This window comes from Hemitrygon akajei, chromosome 19, assembly GCF_048418815.1.
Source record: "Hemitrygon akajei chromosome 19, sHemAka1.3, whole genome shotgun sequence".
Classification (NCBI taxonomy): domain Eukaryota; kingdom Metazoa; phylum Chordata; class Chondrichthyes; order Myliobatiformes; family Dasyatidae; genus Hemitrygon; species Hemitrygon akajei.
In genome coordinates this window covers 44,311,328-44,331,179 of record NC_133142.1, presented here as the reverse complement: position 1 = coordinate 44,331,179, position 19,852 = coordinate 44,311,328, and the positions used below count along the sequence as shown (strand labels likewise).

The 19,852-nt window shown below is 40.2% G+C and overlaps 1 protein-coding gene across 1 annotated transcript in view; it reads right to left on the bottom strand.

The window, feature by feature from the left end:
* The window catches only part of LOC140741900 (protein bassoon-like), a 473,005-nt gene that overhangs the window by 441,582 nt on the left and 11,571 nt on the right, over nucleotides 1-19,852 (bottom strand). Inside the window, 1 exon segment of the mRNA XM_073072438.1 lies at nucleotides 5,406-5,793. Coding sequence (XP_072928539.1) covers nucleotides 5,406-5,793 — 388 coding nt within the window.

The following is a 19,852-nucleotide window of genomic DNA, read 5'->3' as shown; positions in this document are numbered from 1 at the left end:
AGACATGCCCCCCGGTTGATGTGCTTTGAACCCGAGCTCAGATTCTCAAAACTTGGATTTGGCCATTGAGCATTGAAACAAGAAGATATTTCATGAAAGGAGACCTTTGAATTCTCTACTCAGGAGGACCGCAGGAGTTCTGCCTTGACTTTTATTCAAGGCAAATAAATAGATGCTTACAACAAGGTAATCAAAGAATATGGGGTTAGTACAGGTAAGTGGCACTAACACTGAGTGATCAGCTATGATCTTAATAAATGGAAAAGCACACAACTGGTTGATCAGACTGCTCCTGTTTGTATTCCTTACATTACATCCTTATAGCAGCTATAAATATAGTGGCAAACAGACTATTTTCCAAGCTTAAAAGTCTACAACTAAGACAAACTCACAGTTCTATCGACTATTTTGGGGGAAAGATTATTTTGCTGTGATACGCAGGCAAGTAGCTGGAAATCAATCAAGAACTAAATGGATCTAAATGGGTGGCACGAATCGTTGAAATGAATGATAGCTGTGAAGACTGAAATAACTTCCACAAGCCTTATATCCTATCAATTTAGAGAATTGCATGACCCTCTATCAATCATTCATCTTTTCTTCAGAAATGCAGTCCATCACACAAAATAAACTCATTCAGCATCTGCAATAGAATTCTGTTTAGGGTGTTCAGTTGACAACGGTGTAATGGAATAGCAGTGTAACAAACGTAATCTTAAAATATAGTTCTAAGGTGCTATTCAGTGCCTACAATATGGAGGACATCCTACCTCACTTCTGGTATTGTCTACTGAAATAATTGGCATGTTTCATGCAATCCCTGGGATAGATGAGAATTGCTCATACATTCTGAGATAAACCAAGGCGTTCTTTTAATTACATACTCAAGTCAACCATTAGCATTCAGTAAAAACATGCCCCTCACACATTATATACAAAATCTCACAACAAAGTTTGCCATCACCAAGATGCAGAGTTTTATATAAAAAGTACATCTGCAATATCTATTGTAAACAGTAAGCATCACAATTATTTGCTACTTCAACAATGCTTCCAAAAACTTCAAATTTCTACCACCGAGAACCATAAGGGTAATGCCTGCACATACTCCTTCCAAGGTGTGCATCTTAACTTGGAAAATATAATTTCTTCATAGTTGGTAGGTTTAATACCGGAGGTTCCTTGTGCAAAATTGTGGGGAAAGTCTTGATCAGAAAGGGTGCCATGGTTCATGAGTGGCTATCACTACCACCTTAAGGCAGGTAAGGATGACCATTAAGTGCTGTACGTAACTGTAAAAAGTACCATGTGACATGTGGCATTTATCATCTAATTCTGGCCTACTTTAACGGCCATCACAAAATAAACTACTTTGGCCCCCAAAAGACTTTAGCTAAAGAAGGATCAGCCAACAATCTTTATGTCTCAGCTGACTCCTCCATGCTCAGCTCTATCTATATTAAATTGTGAGGCTGGCATTTACCATAAATCTTCTATCTCAATGTTTTTTTTTAATTAGCAGAAACACAGTTTGACAACAGGGACAATCTTTTCTTTAAAACTTTCTCATATGGATTTGATGTTCTGAAAACTCAAAGTTACGATAATATTTTGATTTACACTACTTGAAAAGTTTAGCTATCACAAACCAGCTTCCTTGGTGCTAAACTGATGCCACTTATCTTGTGAGGCAGATTGATTGACAACAAAGCAACAGCTCATCTTTAAATTTTGTGTATCTATTTGCTGACATGATAATTTTGTAAGCAAAATTTCTGTCTGTGTGCCTCACTGATGTTAGCGGATATATAACACTCTTCAAAAATATGTTTTTAAGAAAATATTTACAAGAAATAGGGTTCATTGGAAATTGCTGACTATTTCCCCTGAGTCTGGATCACTTCTGCTTTTCCTGAATGGGCCTCAGGAAGAAATTTATCAATTTTGATACCGAAGTGGACTTGAAGGGCAAATAAAAGAAAACAATGTGCAATTGTCTTGGCCGTCCCTGTTTAAGAGCCAGTAGACTTGAGGCCTCTAAGCATGCAGGTGTGAAGAGTAAGGTCACAAATTTCCTGCCAGCTGATTGATGATGTCACTAATTTATTACACTGGACTGACAGGGGACCACATTCCAATGCTACTGAGTTCACACTGGTGCAAGAGTCTGGTGATTTTAATGGAAGTTGACTTGCCCAAAATGGTTCCTATTTTAAGTGTTTGAATGATACATTATTTAGATTTAACGCTGATGTCTAAAAACTTTGAAAGTTATTAAATACTTTAGTTTGACAGATGCATTAGTCTGTGGAGTGTCTGATCCATCTGTCAAGCCGTCTTCATTTATGTGCAGGGCTTCAACAGATATTGACACAAGATTGGATTTATAACCAGTAGGCCTTGCACTGCAGACACCATCCCTTGGAGGATAATGATAGTTTTAGCGAGGAAGTTGCTACATGAAAATTCAAAAATGGCAAGTATGAGATCATTGGGCAGACAAACAGTTTAGCACAGCCAGACACTTCTGGGCCATTATTTCCACAAACTCTCCTCCATCACAGACATACCCAACCAATGCTTTAAATTTCCAATACAGAATTAAGCAGAAATAAACATAAAATGGGTAAAAGGTTAAGAAAATAAGACATTTGGAGGCATTCAAGATGAATTACTAATTTCAACTCTCCAGTACAAGGATCAAGAATTTGAAACATGTTTAGCAGGGTGTCAAGCTTGCCTGATGCAAGGATGAAATATGCCTTCTTTTGTTAATCATTAAAATACAAAAAAGGAAAAAATACTGATCATACCTAACTTTTCAATTCTTTGAAAGTTAAAACTTAACAAGACAGAGGGAAGGAAACCAAAGATATCATACATAAAACTTACCATTTATCATCAACTCATTATATATTTGTAATTTTAATACAGATTAAAATGCAATACATTTTTCTGTGGAAAGCATCTGTGAGTCACAAGCTACCTGCACATAGATAACAACTTTATTAAATTCTACCAAAGCAACTCAGATCTTCCAGATAAATCTGCAATAAAATTCCTTCTGATTTTCAATGCCACTGAAGAGAACAGGAATAAACAGTACTGATGATAGTTCAGTGAGAGAATTGATGATGTTTTGTAAGAACTCCATTTACACAGTCAACGGTGTAAATTATGATGCCATTTTACACTTCAAAGAGGAGACTGCAATTAGTTTTTAATATCTTCAAAAATAACAGCTCTGTTGTAAAAGCCTATGAGAATGCCCTCAATGATCAAAATATAATGTCAGCTTCTTTCTTCCACCTATCCCCACCCCCAAATTTCAGTATGAGCAAAACACAACGGTAGTTGATAAATATTTCAAACTCAAGCTTCTGAAAATTGTATATATAAAAAAATCTGAACTTTTACACAGTAAATTGAGTGGCAAGATAAATAAAAGACACTTGGATTTTCTTTTAGTTTATACTCCGGGATTATCTAGTTTTTTTGTACTCAACATGCAACTTCTAACATTTCTTATTGCCACAGAGAAAACTCACCCACTAATGACTACTTGAGCAAAGTAGCAGAGAGCTGCACAGTCATATCCCGACTTAAAACACTACCTTGAGCAATGGATATAAAAAAAATCAAATTCAGATGTGGATAACATGCTTCTAATTGAAAAGAAATATTTCAAAATATTTTTCAAATGAGACTAGTTGGCGTTATAGAGATTGAGGAATTAAGATCGTTTGATTTAATACATAGTGTAATACATTTTTTCTCTATTATGTATTGCATTATACTGCTGCTGAAAAGACAACAAATTTCATGACAAACTGTATGCTAATTTAAACACAATTCTGACTGTGTGTTCATTAGATTCCAGACATACAGTAATTATGTTGCTCATCTTGGTGACCGTGGAACTAGAAGTGTATGTAATAAATAACAACTCCATGTGACCACTAAGAAAATCCATACCTTTTGACACAGCTTTTGTTTTTCACTCTCTTCCCCCCCCCCCCACCCCCCATTTTCCTTAATAAAGGAAATCTGGTTTTGTTCTTGGCACATCAACCAGATAAGCAACTACATTCGAACCTAATGGCCTCAAGAGTTCATAATGCAACTCATACAGTAGTTTGGTAGTTTGAGCACTCCGGTCTCTTCCCAAAGATGTACCTGTTGGTAGGTTAATTGGTCATTGTAAATTGTCCTATGATTAGGCCAAGATTAAATTGGGGAAATTCTGGGCAACATGGCTCAAAGAGCCAGAAGTGCTTACTCTGTGTTGTATCACAATAAATAAATGAGAATATTTTCACATAAGAAGCAGAAAGGCTATTTAAGCCATTGAACCTTCTCTACCATTCGTGGTCTATGACTTAACATAACACATACTCCTCTAATTGATAATCCCTTAATGATTTTCAATTCACAATTTAAAATTAAAACTGCTTCAAAAAGTTCTGAACTTTCCATGAAGGATGTTTTGTAAAGTCATACCTGAAGTGGCTACTCCTAAATTTCCCAGAGGAAATAGTTTCTATCTTCTTTATTTCCCTTAATATCTTCAAAAAGCCTTGGCCAAATTCATGAATTGGATGTCTCATTTTGGTAATTACCTTAGTCAACTTTTAAAAAGTCAGAGCAAGAACATGTCTGCAACCAACAATGGGCTCCATTTACATTGTAAAAAGTTGCCCCAAGCACATCGGAACACATTGTTTTTTTTAATATGTGATAGTATATTTATAATTAAGTATTTTTTTAAAAAATCAAGTTTATTTAGCTTTTGTTACATCTCATCTAATTTTAGCATTTACGCAATTCAACACTTTACTGGAGCTATGAGGACTTCGGTATAACTCCCACAGAAGTCTTAACTCCTTTTTGCATTTGCTAATCACACCCTCAAGCCCCTGCTGTCTTCTTACTTTGAATGCATCAAGTCTCTTTACTGAATTGATTATATCCTTAATCACCAAGGCAACACCTCCCACATCTTCTCAATTTCCTTGTTAAATCCTTAACATCCGAGCTACAAATGGAACCACCTAATTTCATGCTGTTTTCTGCAGTTCACTGCACCTGTTAACCAACTTCTATTTCAAACATTGAGAAAGTTCTTTTTAAACATTGTTACATTCTCCGTCTGATATGCAAAACAGTCTAAATTGCTATGATCAATCACAGAATATTGATTTTCATGTGATGGTTTTTTGGAAGAAATTCTGGGTAGAACTTATGCTTTCTAAATCTATTACTGTTTGAGTGAAGGTTCAAGACAAATGAGAATTAAATAATCAATCTCATAACCACATCTAGTAAAGAAAAGCAATCAATATTAAATGAGAATGCTTAAAGTGATTCTTATACAAATTAAAATAGTTCAAAGTATTAAAACTCACCTCTGTAATGTCAGGATTCGGGTTAAATCCACACTGTTTGCATACTACTGATCGACACTGAGTACAAGTATTGAAGTTTGGCTGATTTGGAGAAGAGTTCAGCTCTGTAGTTGCACATACTGGACACAGAGTACTGCTAGGCAGTGGAGCTATCTGTGGTACTGAATAAGGGGAGGTTGGAGCACTTCCTCTATCTGGGGATGCAGAATGGGATCTTTCTGTTCTTTTCATATTTGGGTCAACCTGAAGAGTCCTTATCTGTTCTTGTTGTAGAGATTGTGCAGAAAGACCTTGATGTTGCATTCTTCGAGCACTTTCATTGTTGGGAATAGTCTGCTGGAAGGTCTCAATTTTCCCATCAGGCTGACCAAGCTGACGTGGTCTTGCACTGTAAAAATGAAAGTCAAGTTTCAATCCAATTATTATAACTAGAGAAGCCATAAGCAATTCAACAATAAAAAAAATCTCCAACTTTGAGAACCTGATATCAATACAGGTACAGCACAGATAATACCAGAAAACTGATTCAATGTATTAATGCCAATTGATCCAACTCTCCTGCCTACTTTGTGGTGGCTCATTTCAGCTGAATAAAAATATCAACCTTAACTACTGATACTTCAGGGTCAAAAGTAATTCAAGATAAAAGTAAACCGACTACCTAGATGTTTTACAAACACTTGCATTATTGTGATATTGGCCTGGGTATGCAGTCGTAATAGGACATGTTAGTCATCACCATAAAGTGGCAATATATGGAAAATAAAACGTGCAGTCAAATAGAAAATTTATGACAATTAATAACAGAAATTCTTTGTTTCTATGCAGAAAGTAGTATTGCATCTTTCTGCAGTATAATTTTCAGAAATCAATCTTCTGACCAAAAATTCATAAAGTTACAAATTAATCTTGAAAGTTATAAATACTTTCTAAATGGCACACTAAACCTTAAATATCATTTAGCAACTTCTTTAACTCTGAAAAAGTGGACTAATTTCTTCACACCAATTCCAAAATATAAATTACAATAATTTGGATTTTGCATTCAACTGGGCATTTATATCTATTTTTCCCATTTTGCATGTTAAAATGTTTGAAGTGTTTTACCTTTTCCTTTTACTGTCTGTGATCATCTATTCAGCCAGCTTGATGACATCTCAGCTGCTGACTGGCTCCCAGCAGCAGCCAAAATGGAGCAGCCATGTAAAAAGTGAACGGATTTATGTGGCTACGCTTTCTTTGATGTTATTTTGCCTTGAAGCCAATTAGCAGCTTCCATTCACTTCATTCAACAGGTGACAGACTGATGAGGAGAAATTAAGATTCAAGAAGAGTCGTACTCATGGAATTTAGAAGGAAAAGGCAATTTGATTGGCATATGCAAAAGTAAAGGGGAAGATGCCGGAATAAGGCGGGGAGGGGAAGGAAGACAGGTGAAAAGGTGATTGGTGAAGTCAGGTGGGCGGATGGGGGCAGGGGGATAAAAGAAGCAAGAAGCTGGGAGGTGGTAAGTAGAAAAGGAAAAGGGTTTGGGAAGGAATCTGATAGGAGCAGAGTGGATCTTGGGAGAAAGAGAAGGAGGAGGAGGCACCAGAGGGAAGTGATAGGCAGATGAGGAGAAAAGCAAAGTGGCCAGAGTGGGGAAAAGAAGAGGGATGGTGGAGGGGAAAAGAAGAGGGATAGCGGAGGGGAAAAAGTTACCAGAAGTTGGAGGAATCGATATTTATGTCACCAGGTTGGAGACAACCTATTAGGAACACGAGGCGTTGCTCCTCCAACCTGAGAGTGGCCTCATCGTGGCAGAAGAGAAGACCATGGACTGACATGTAGAATTGCAAAGGAGATAGTAATTGAAATGGTTGGCGAGGCCACGTCAGGAGCACCAGATGCAGTGGATGACCCCAACAGATTTGTAGGTGAAGTGTTCCATCACCTGGAAGAACCTTTCAGGGCCCTAAATGGAGAAGAGGGAGGTGGCAAATTGAGAGTTGTAGAATTCCTGCCACTTGCAGGAATAAGTGCTACGAGGGAGTACATCTTCACCTTCCTCCCACTCCCCACAGGCATCACTCCCTCCTTGATTTCCTTATCCATTCATCCTTCCCCATTAATATCCCTCCAAGCAGCAGAAGTGCTACACCTCCTCCTCCATCACCTCCATTCAGGGTCACAAACTGTCCCCCCAGGTGATGCAACTTCTCATCTGCAAATATGTTGAGGTCGCCTACTGAATCCAGTGTCTCTAAGGGACCTCCTTTACATTGGTGAGACACAATGTAGATTGGGGGACTGTTTTGTCAACCACCTTTTCTCCATTCGAAACATGTAGGATTTCCTAGTGGCCAACCTTTTAAATTTCTATCCCCATTCCTGTTTTGACATGTCAGTCCTCCTCTGTCATGATGAGGCCTCGCGCAGGTTGGCGGAGCAACACCTCATATTCCGTCTAGGTAGCCTCCAACCTGATGGCATGAACACTTATTTCCTCAACTTCTGGTAATTTTTCCCTTCCTCTTTCCTCTCCGTTTTCCCCACTATGGCCTCTCAACTCTTCTCCTTGCTGACCTATCATCTCTCTCTGGTGACCATCCCCTTCCCGTTCTCCAATGATCCACTCTCTTTTCCCATCAGGTTCCTTCTTCTCCAGCTCTTTGCCTTAACGCCTCCCAGCATCTTACTTCATCCTCCTCCCCCGCCAACCTGGCTTCACCTATCATCTTCTAGCTTGTCCTCCTCCCTCTCCCCCCACCTTCATATTCTGGCAACTTCCCTTCCCTTTCCAGTCCTGATGAAGGGTCTCAGCTGGAAATATCAACTATCTCCATAGATGCTACTTGACCTATTGAGTTCCTCCAGCATTTTGAGAGAGTTGCTCTGGATTTCCAGCATCTGCATGATCCCTTGTTTATTATCTGCAAAAGAGTGACTTTGCTTAAAAGAGATAATTAAAGTCTGTTTCCTCAAGCTAGAGAATCTAGAACATGGGTCATTGGTAGAAATCCATACATTTTGTGACACTCCATAATAGAAAATCGTTCCTGCATTCAACCTCATAATAAAAGTGGAAATGCACTCTCACAGGAAGCTTTCCTCTCAGCAGCATTGGCCCTGCACGTGCACAGTCTATAGACAAGGGAATTCTAATTGTTCCATTGGCAGAAGAGAAAGGGTTGTAGATTTAATTAACTAGAAATGAATGTTGCATCATTATGCAAGTATCAATAGAAGAGATCAGCATGTTCATTTCCAAAGCAGATAAAGTGGCCTTACCCATTTCAAATGTGGCTGGAATTGCACACATATTTGTGCTTCTATGTTGTAGTTCAGTTCTCCACATCAAGGAGCCCTTTACTTAATGTAATTTCTATCAGAGTGACTTTTTATTGTCTCTCATATTTTAAGTGATTTGTGAATTCCAAAGGGGCAAATTTCCATTGCTCAATCTGCCATAACATGAGGTAAATTCTGCAGCTGCATTTTCACTATATTTTTCTTTTATATTTCCAGTAAGTCCTTTACTCTGCTACAGTCGGAGGTTTCCACATGCTTCAAAAGGGTGACAATCATACCAGTGCCCAAGAAGAGCAGGGTGAGCTGTCTCAATGACTATCGCACAGTGGCACTCACATCTACTGTGATAAAGTGCTTTGAGAGGTTGGTCAATGCTAGAATCAACTCCTGGCCAAGCAAGGATCTGCATCTGCTGCAATTTGCCCATCACCACAATAGGTCTACAGTGGATGCAATCTCACTGGCTCTCCACTCAGCCTTGGATTACTTGGACAATAGCAATACATATGCAAGGTTGTTGTTTATTGACTAAAACCCAGCATTCAACACAATAATATCCTCAGTTCAAATCAACAAGCTCCAACCTGAGCCTCTGTACCTTACTCTGCAACTTAATCTTTGACTTCCTCAAAAGGAGACCACATTGAAACCAACATCTCCTCCTCGCTGACAATCAACAATGGCGCACCTCAAGGACTCATGCTTAGCCCACTGCTCTACACCCATGATTGCGTGACTAGGCACAGCTCAAATTCCCTATATAAATTAGCAGATGATACAACTATTGCTGGCAGAATTTCAGATGGGGATGAGGAGTACAGGACCGAGATATATCAGCTGGTTGCAACAGCCTTGTATCCAACGTCAGCAAGACCAAGTAATTGAAGTGGACTTCAAGAAGGAGAAGTCAAGAGAACACACACCAGTCCTCTTTGAGGGATCGGAAGTGGAAAGGGTGAGCAGCTTCAATTTCCTGGGTGTCAACTTCTTTGAGGATCTATCCTGGGCCAACATATTGATGCAATTATAAAAAAGGTACAATAGTGGCAGTATTTCATTAGCAGTTTGAGGAGGATTGGTATGTCACCAAAGACACTTGCAAATTTTTACAGTTGTGTCTCAGAGAGTACTCTAACTAGTTCCATCACCATCTAATATAGAGAGGTCACTGAACAAGATTGGGAAAAGCTGCATGATGTTGTAAACTCTGCCAGCTCCATCATGAGCACTAGCCTCCCATGCATCCAGACCACCTTCTAAAGGCTATGCCTCTTAAAGGCAGCATCCACTATTAAGGGCCCCCAATACCCAGGACATTTCCTCTTCTCATTGCTACCATCAAGGAGGTACAAGAGCCTGAAGGCACAGACTCAATGTTTCAGAAACAGCTTTTTCCTGTCAGCCATCAGATTTCTGAATGGACAATGAACCCATGAATTTTTTTTTGCCTCATTTATTTTCTTTTTTGCACTACTTTTCTTTTTATATACTTGTTGTAATTCATAGATTTCATTGCAATGTATTGCTGCTACAAAACAAATTTTGTGACAGATGCCAGTGATATTGAACCTGATGCTGAATTTTGCACTCTCATTTACATTTATGTTATTAATGCTTTTAAAAGACCTCGAAATTGATTGCACAAGTATTTGGCAGCTGTAGTCCAAGAGGATAATGTCTATTTTCTTGCACAGGAAAATCCAATGGTGTACAATTAAGACTCATATACACACATTTCTGGGTAGAACTCTGCATGTCATCAATCTGATTGTTTTCTTAATCAGATCTCTATAATGATGTCTAATTTCTCATAGAACTGGCATGGTCTTTCATTGATTCTATTATGGTTATTACTCCACTGTGGATTTATTGAGTATGCATGCAATAAAATGAATCTCAGGGTTATACATATTGCCGTATGTACTTTGATAATAAATTCACTTTGAACTTTGAAATGTACTGAATTGTGTTCTTATATCAGAATCTGATCATTCCATTTTGTTTTTAATACTGTTATAAATAACTGCTTCACGAAAGCACCACCATGTCTGCATTTCCAACCAGATTTCAAACAAGGATAATGTTCTTACACAAACTAGAGAAAATCTGCAGATGCTGGGAATCCTAGCAACAAATGAAATGCTGGTGGAACTCAGCAGACGAGGCAGCATCTATGGAGAAGAATCCAGCTGACGTTTCATGCTGAGACCCTTCATCAGGATCTGCAGATTATAAGAACTAATAGCACTTCTTTATCTATATCTAAAATTCTATATCTGAATGCACGAAGTGTCAGAAATAAGGCGGATGAGCTTGAAGCCCAGGTGCGAATGGGTAACTATGATGTTGTTGGGATAACGGAGACATGGCTGCAGGGAGATCAGACCTGGGAAATGAATGTTCAATGGTATACATGCTATCGTAGGGACAGAAATGTGGGCAGAGGGGGTGGGGTGGCCCTGTTGGTGAGGAATGAGATTCAGTCCTTTGCAAGGGGGGACATAGGGTCAGGAGAAGTAGAGTCTGTGTGGATAGAATTGAGGAACAGTAAGGGCAAAAGGACCCAAATGGGTGTTGTCTACAGGCCACCAAACAGTAGCATGGATATTGGGTGCCAGTTGAACAGGGAGTTAACATTGGCATGTGGCAAAGGTAATGTCACAGTAGTTATGGGGGATTTCAACATGCAGGTGAACTGGGAGAATCAGGTTGGTGCTGGACCACAGGATAGGGAGTTTGTAGAGTGCCTACGGGATGCATTCTTGGAACAGCTTGTACGAGAGCCAACCAGGGACAAGACTATTCTGGATTTAGTGTTATGTAATGAACAGGATTTGATAAGCGATCTTGCAGTAAGGGAGCCATTAGGAGGTAGTGATCATAATATGATAAGTTTTTATCTGCAATTTGAGAAGGATAAGGGCAGCTCGGAGGTGTCAGTGTTGCAGCTGAACAGGGGAAACTATGGAGCCATGAGGGAGGAGCTGACCAAAGTTGACTGGACGGATAGCCTAGCAGAAAAGACAGTGGAACAGCAATGGCAGGTATTCTTGGGAATAATGCACAAGGTGCAAAATCAGTTCATCCCCCAGAGAAGGAAGGATTCAAAGGGGGGAAAGGGGCCACAGTGATTGACAAAGGAAGTCAGAGATTGCATAGCATTAAAAAAAAAGAAAGTATGACAGAGCTAAGGTGAGTGGGAGGACAGATGATTGGGAAGTTTTTAAGGGACAACAGAACTTAACTAAAAAGACAATACGGGGAGAAAAAATGAGGTATGAACGCAAGCTAGTTAGGAATATAAAAGAAGATAGCAAAAGCTGTTTTTTTTAGGTATGTGAAGAGAAAGAAGATAGTTAAGAACAATGTTGGGCCCTTGAAGAATGAATTAGGTGAAATTGTTATGGGAAACAGAGAAATGGCAGAAGAATTTAATGAGTACTTTAGATCTGTTTTCACTAAGGAAGACACAAGCAATCTCCCAGATGTATGGATGGGCCAAGGACATAGGGTAACAGAGGAAATGAAACAGATTGACATTAGGAAGGAAACTGTGTTGAGAAGACTGATGGGACTGAAGGTTGACAAATCCCCAGGTCCAGATGGTCTGCATCCTAGGGTACTAAAGGAGGTGGCCCTGGAAATTGCGGATGCATTGGTAATCATTTTCCAATGTTCCTTAGATTCAGGATCAGTTCCTGAGGATTGGAGAATGGCTAATGTTATCCCACTTTTTAAGAAAGGAGAGAGGGAGAAAACAGAGAACTATTGACCTGTCAGCCTGACATCGGTGGTGGGGAAGATGCTAGAATCCATTATTAAGGATGAAATAGTGGCATATCTAGATAGCAGTGATAGGATTGGGCCGAGCCAGCATGGATTTACCAAGGGTAAATCATGCTTGACTAATCTGTTGGAGTTTTTCGAGGATGTAACCAGGAAGTTAGACAGGGGAGATCCAGTGGATGTAGTGTACCTCGATTTTCAGAAGGCATTTGATAAGGTCCCACATAGGAGATTGGTGGGTAAAATCAAAGCTCAGGGCATCGGGGGGAAGACATTGACATGGATAGAAAACTGGTTGGCAGATAGAAAACAAAGGGTAGCGGTGAATGGGTGTTTCTCGGAATGGCAGGTGGTGACTAGTGGGGTGCCACAGGGCTCAGTATTGGGACCACAGCTGTTTACTATTTACGTCAACGATTTGGATGAAGGCATTGAAAATAACATCAGCAAATTTGCTGATGATACTAAGCTGGGTGGCAGTGTGACATGTGATGAGGATGTTAGGAGAATTCAGGGTGACTTGGATAGGCTGGGTGAGTGGGCAGATACTTGGCAGATGATGTTTAATGTGAATAAGTGTGAGGTTATCCACTTTGGGAGTAAGAACAGGAAGGCAGATTATTATCTGAACAGTGTAGAGTTAGGTAAGGGAGAAATACAAAGAGATCTAGGAGTCCTTGTTCATCAGTCACTGAAGGTGAATGAGCAAGTGCAGCAGGCAGTGAAGAAGGCTAATGGAATATTGGCCTTTATTACAAAGGGAATTGAGTACAAGAGCAAGGAAATCCTCTTGCATTTGTACAGGGCCCTGGTGAGACCACACCTGGAGTACTGTGTACAGTTTTGGTCTCCAGGGTTAAGGAAGGACATCCTGGCTGTTGAGGAAGTGCAGCGTAGATTCACGAGGTTAATTCCTGGGATGTCTGGACTGTCTTACGCAGAGAGGTTAGAGAGACTGGGCTTGTACACGCTGGAATTAAGGAGATTGAGAGGGGATCTGATTGAAACATAGAAGATCATTACGGGATTGGACAAGATAGAGGCAGGAAATATGTTCCAGATGCTGGGAGAATCCAGTACCAGAGGGCATGGTTTGAGAATAAGGAGTAGGTCATTTAGGACAGAGTTAAGGAAAAACTTCTTCTCCCAGAGAGTTGTGGGGGTCTGGAATGCACTGTCTCGGAAGGTAGTGGAGGTCAATTCTCTGGATGCTTTCAAGAAGGAGCTAGATAGGTATCTTATGGATAGGGGAATCAAGGGATATGGGGTCAAGGCAGGAACCGGGGATTGATTGTAGTTGATCAGCCATGATCTCAAAATGGCGGTGCAGGCTCGAAGGGCCGAATGGTCTACTTATGCACCTATTGTCTATTCTTTGCAGTTCTTCAACTGGAGCAGAATATTCTCAATTTATATCTTATCTTTAACTCCATACTTAAGCTTTTATATTCATCCTCTTCAGAAACTCACTCGATCCATTTCCCCACTTGCTCTTAAGCATCCCTTTGCATAATTCTGATCATTCTCATTCTGTGGTTCCCAGATTGCAAACTAATTGGAATTTTTCTCCCCAGAAAGCTATTCAGAAGTTGAAAATAATGCTCAAATTGTCCTCACACCATTCACTGTTTGTTTGAGAAAAGCCTTGATTGTCAAGCCTTCCTCAATTATATAATCCATATCAGTATAATTTCTTTATTGATTTATTATCACAAAAAATCCCTTAGTATTGGTGATGAACCAATTATATCTTCTACCTGGCTCAGCAATATGTACTCGAACTTCCCATATGCACATGCTTTCTTTGCTAGCTTGTCATGAACCCTTCTGTGAAATTAAAAAAGTTCTTGTCCAAATTATGATCAAATCACAATGGAGACCATTAACAATGCTAGCAATACAGGGAAAAAAATCAGCATTTACTTTAAGTATAAGCCAATCTTATTGCTTTCAAATCCCTGTATCTTAGCTCCCTGCTTTGGTACTTAACATCTTCTAAGTCAAAGAATTAACTAGTCCCCTTCACCCTTTTCATGAGAAAATCCTAAAAAAAAAGAATAATTTAAGCATTGCTGCTGCGTTGACGGAGCGCAATTTCTGTGCAAGAATAACAAAGTTAAAACAGTAAATGATTTTAAAATCCCTATTATAACTAGGACTATCTTTGTGTTAACAAATTACTGTAGATGGAACATAAGTATATCCAGGAAGGTTTTCTGAAATAGTATTGTTAAGACCGTACTGTTCAATCTTCTTTTAGGACAGGAGGTTGGACAAATGGCTGCTGCATCAGTGGGAGAATACTTTGGAACCAGTTACCAGAATTCTGTTAGTTTCAAGATACAACGCCTTGTAAAAGTATTCAGCCATCAACTTTTGTTCACATAAATAAGTATTACAACCAGGGATTTTGATCAATTTAACAGAGTATTTTGATTTGTGAATCACCTGTTTCTGTTTTCACAGTAGAGCCCCCCAAAAAAGGGAAAATTGTTAAGCATGAGAAACTAAAAATTCAAAAACTGAAACAGTTCAAAAGTATTCATCTCACTTTGTTCAGTACATAGTTGAACCACCTCTCACAGCTATTACAGCCAGTAATCTTTTTGCCCTAGTCTCTATTAGTTTTGCACAACATGATGAGTGAGATTTGTCAGGACTGCAACTGAAGATGAAGTTCATGACTCCACGATCTCTAAGGCCTTGCATAAAAAGGGTATTTAAGTGGCAAGGAAGAAGCTGTAAAGATAAGGAAGAAGGCGTTGAGGTTGTATGAGACTAAAGTGGAACTTTTTGGGAGTAGATCTAATACTGCACATCAGCCAGGTAACACCATGCCTACTGCAAAGTATGTTGGAGGTAGCATCATGCTGTGAGAATGTTTTTCAGTAGCAGGGACTGGAAATCTGTTCAGGAATGATGGGAAGATGAATGCTGCTAAATACAGCGAGATCCTGGATAAACTCCTGCCAGCCTTTGCCAGACACTTAAATTGGGGAAGAAGCAGGACTCTGATTGGGGCACTCAAGAAATCCATTTTCTTCATTTGAAGCCACTCCATGGTTGCTTCAGCAGTGTTCTTTGAGTCATTCCCATCATTCCTGACCAGATTTCCAGTCCCTGCTGCTGAAAAGCATTCCCACAGCACAATGTTATCTCCACCATACTTTACAGTAGGCATGGTGTTACCTGGGTGATATGCAGAATGAGATTTACTGCAAAAAGTTGAGGCCAAAAAGTTCCACTTTAGTCTCATCCGACCTCAAGCCTTCTTCCACATCTTTACAGTATCTTCTAGGTGACATTTTGCAAAGTCTTTAAGGGCAAGGGAATGATTTTTTTTTTCGGCCAGGCTTCTTCCTTGCCACTCTTCCATAAATACCCTTTTTGTGCAAGGCCTGAGAGATTGTGGAGTCATGAACTTCATCTCCACTGCAGCTTTCTCCGAGCAACTGTTGACATCACAGTAGCCTCTTACAAGTGCCACTCCTCTCCAGCGACTGACGTGGGCAAATGTATGAAACCACAGCCCCTTTTTTCACAATGGATTGCACTGAGCTTCAAGGTATGCTCAGTGCCTTTGAGATGGTCTTGGGGGAAGGCTAATTTCAATGGTATCAGACAGGAATTCACAGAAGATGATCTGGAGGCAAATTGCGTCTAAAGGGATATCTGTCAAAGTGGTCAGCTTTCAAAAGTGAGACAAGGAGAACTTTAGGTGATGGGAAGTAATAAGGAGGTGGTCAGGAAGAAAGGAGGTATATGCAAGGTAGTGGTAGCTGGTGATCAAGCAAATTCCTTAAGTACAAGGACTATTGAACATAAGAGCACAGTGCAGGCCCTTAGACCCACGATGTTGTGCCTACATTTTAACCTACTCTATAATCAATCTAACCATTCCTACATACATAATACTCCATTTTTCTAAGTATTTCTTAAATACCCCTAATGTATTTGCCCCTACTACCACACCTGGCAGGGCATTCCACACATCCACTGTGTAAAGAACTTACCCCAGACATCCCCCTTATACTTTCCTTAAAATAATGCCCCCTTGTATTAGCCATTTCTGCTCTGGCTGTGTCTCTTATTATTTTGTACACCTCTCAAAAGACAGAAGCCCAAGCTCACTCAACCTATCTTCCAGTCCAGGCAGCATCCTGGTAAATGTCCTTTGCCTTGTCTCTAACACTTCCATATCCTTCCACATGAGACAACCAGAACTGAACGCAATTTTCTAAGTGTGGTCTACCTAGGGTTTTATGGAACTGCAACATAACCTCATAGGTCATGAACTTAATCCACCGAGTAATGAAGGCCAACACACCGTATGCCTTCTGAACAACCCAATCAGCTTGAGTTGGCAACCTCAAAGGATCTGTGGACACGGACCCCAAGATCCTTTGTTCCTCCAAACTGCCAACAATCCTGTCATTAACCTTTGTATTGTCTTCAAGTTCAACAGCAGGAAATTGGAATATACTTGGGATGAAAATGAGGATAAAAAGGGCTATTAAGAATATTAAAAGATTCTATACTTATACTCAAAGCAAAAGGACAGCTAGATAAACGGGTTCCTTTAAGGTCAGTGTGGTGTTTTGTGTGTAAAACCACAGATAAAGGGTGAGGTCTTAATTGAATACCTCAGTACTTACGGTGATAAAAGGACATGGAAACCAGTGAGCTCAGGGAAGGTGACAGTGAAATCCTGGAGCACATCCATATAACAAAAGGAGGACAGTTGGAGGTCTTGAAATGCATAAAGGTGGATAAATCCATGGAATCTGACTAGGGATATCCAATAATGTTTAGGAAACAGTAGATTGCTAGAGCCTTGGTGAGAGATATTGGTATCTACATTTGCCAGAGATGAGGTACCAGAAGGCTCGACGATATCTGTTGTTGCAATTCTATTTGCAAAGGACAACAGGGATAAGCCAGGAAAACTTACAAAATGCTGGAGGAACTCAGCAGATCAGGCAACATCTACGGAAATGAATAAACAACTAATGTTTCGGGATGAGACCCTTCTTCAGGTTGAGAAGGTAGGAGGAAGACGCCAGAATAAAAAGGTGGGGGGGTGGGGAGAGAAGAAGGAGGCTAGCTGTAAGGTGATAGGTGAAGCCAGGTGAGTGGGAAAAGTCAAGGGCTGGAGAAGGAATCTGACAGGAGAGGACAGCGGACCATTGGAGAAAGGGAAAGAGGAAACGGGAGGTGGGGAGAGAGTGATAAATCGGTGAGAAGAAGTGAAAGGTCAGGGTGTGAAATAGAGGAAGGGGGAGAGGATTTTTTTTTACCGTAAGGAGAAATCGATATTCTTGCCATCAGGTTCAAGGCTACTCAGATAGAATACAAGATGCTACTGCTAACCCTGAGGGTGGCTTCACCTTACACAAGAGGCGACCACAGACCCACGTGTCAAAACAGGAACAGGAATCGGAATTAAAATGCTTGACCACCAGGAATTCCTGCTTTCAGTGGATGGAACTAAGGTGCTCGAGGAAATCATATCTCACAGATACGATTTTTTAAAGAGGATTTGATGAGGGTATCTTGTGTACATGAACTTTAGCATGGCCTCTAGTGAGATCCCAAATAGTTGGCTGAAGTGTAAGGTTAAAACATACACAACCCAGCAGAAGAAAGCATATTGCAGACAAAATTGGCTCGTTGGTAGGAAGCAGATTATGGTGGTGGACAGTTGTTTTCAGATTGGAGGCCAGTGATTAACGATATACCACAGGGTTCACTGCCTGGTCGTTTAAAGTTTGACCTTTATTGACCTCGCTTAATGATTAGGATGTGGACTCAAGTTGCATGCTAAGCTTGAAGATGACACTAACATTGCCGTTATAGTGGACAGGAAGGTTTCTAAGGTAACAACAGAACCTAGATCAAGTGGAAAAATGGGCAAGGAATGGTAGATGGAATTTAGCTCACACAAGTGTGAAGTAATGCATTTTGAGAAGGTAAAACAGGCCAGAAGAAGCATGGTAAATGTCAGGTCCTTGGAAAGTGTTGTTGAATGATGGGCTACACAAAGACATAATTCTCCAGAAGTGGGAACACAGGTAGTAAGCTGATAAGGAATACATTTAGTTTGTTTGCTTCATAGGCCATGGCAGAAAGTGTAAGAGCAGAATGCTGTACAAACAATTGAATAGGCCACACTTGGAGTATTGTTTGCAGTTCTGGTCACTACAGTTTGGAAAAGATGTGATGAGGCTTGAAAGGGTGCAGGAAAGAATTAACAATATTAATTGAAGTGCTTGAGTTTTCAGATCGGCTGGGTCCATTTTCCCTGAAGGGAAGGATGTTGAGAGCTGACATGATAGGGATGTATGTAATTACGAGAGACATAGCCAGTATTTGATTCCAATGCTAGATGTGTCTAAAATTACAGGGCAGTGGTTTAAGGTGAGAAGAAGTGAAGCATTTTGCAGTAAAGGGGATCTCAGGAATAATTTATTTTCCCCACATAAAAAAATTGTTGGTATCTAAAATCAGGTGCCAGAGGACAGAATGGAGGAAGTAATAGTAACAGATCTTGACGGATTCCATGATATGGAATTAATGCAGGTGGGATTTGTCCAGATAACCATGCTGATCAACATGGATACAGTGAGCTGAAGATCCTGCTTATATGCTGTATGGGCCTTGGACATTTTCTAAATATGCTACAGCTTTGAGAGGTTGGTTAAGACTAGATTGAACTCCTGCCTCAGCAAGGACCTGGACCCATTGTAGTTTGCCTATCATCACAATAGGTCAATGGCAGACGCAATCTCCATGGCTCTTCACACGGCTTTAGACCACCTAGACAACACAAACACCTACGTCAGGATGCTGTTCATCAATTATAGCTCAGCATTTAATACCATCACTCCCACAATCCTGATTGAGAAGTTGCAGAACCTGGTTCTCTGTACCTCCCTCTGTAATTGGTTCTTCGACTTCCTAAATGGAAGACCACAGTCTGTGCGGATTGATAATAACGTATCCTCTTCACTGACAATCAACACCGGTGCACCTTAGGGGTGTGTGCTTAGCCCACTACTGTACTCTCTGTATACACATGACTACGTGGCTAGGCATAGCTCAAATACCATCGATAAATTTGCTGATGATACAACCACTGTTAGTAGAATCCCAGATGGTGACGAGAGGATATACAGGAGTGAGATATGCCAACTAGTGGGATGCTGCTGCAGCAACTACCTGACACTCAACGTCAGTAAGAGTTCAGGAAGGGTAAGATGAAGGAACACATACCAATCCTCAAAGAGGGATCAGAAGTGGAGAGAGTGAGCAGCTTCAAGTTCCTGGGTGTCAAGAATCTCTAAGTATCTAACCTGGTCCCAACATATTGA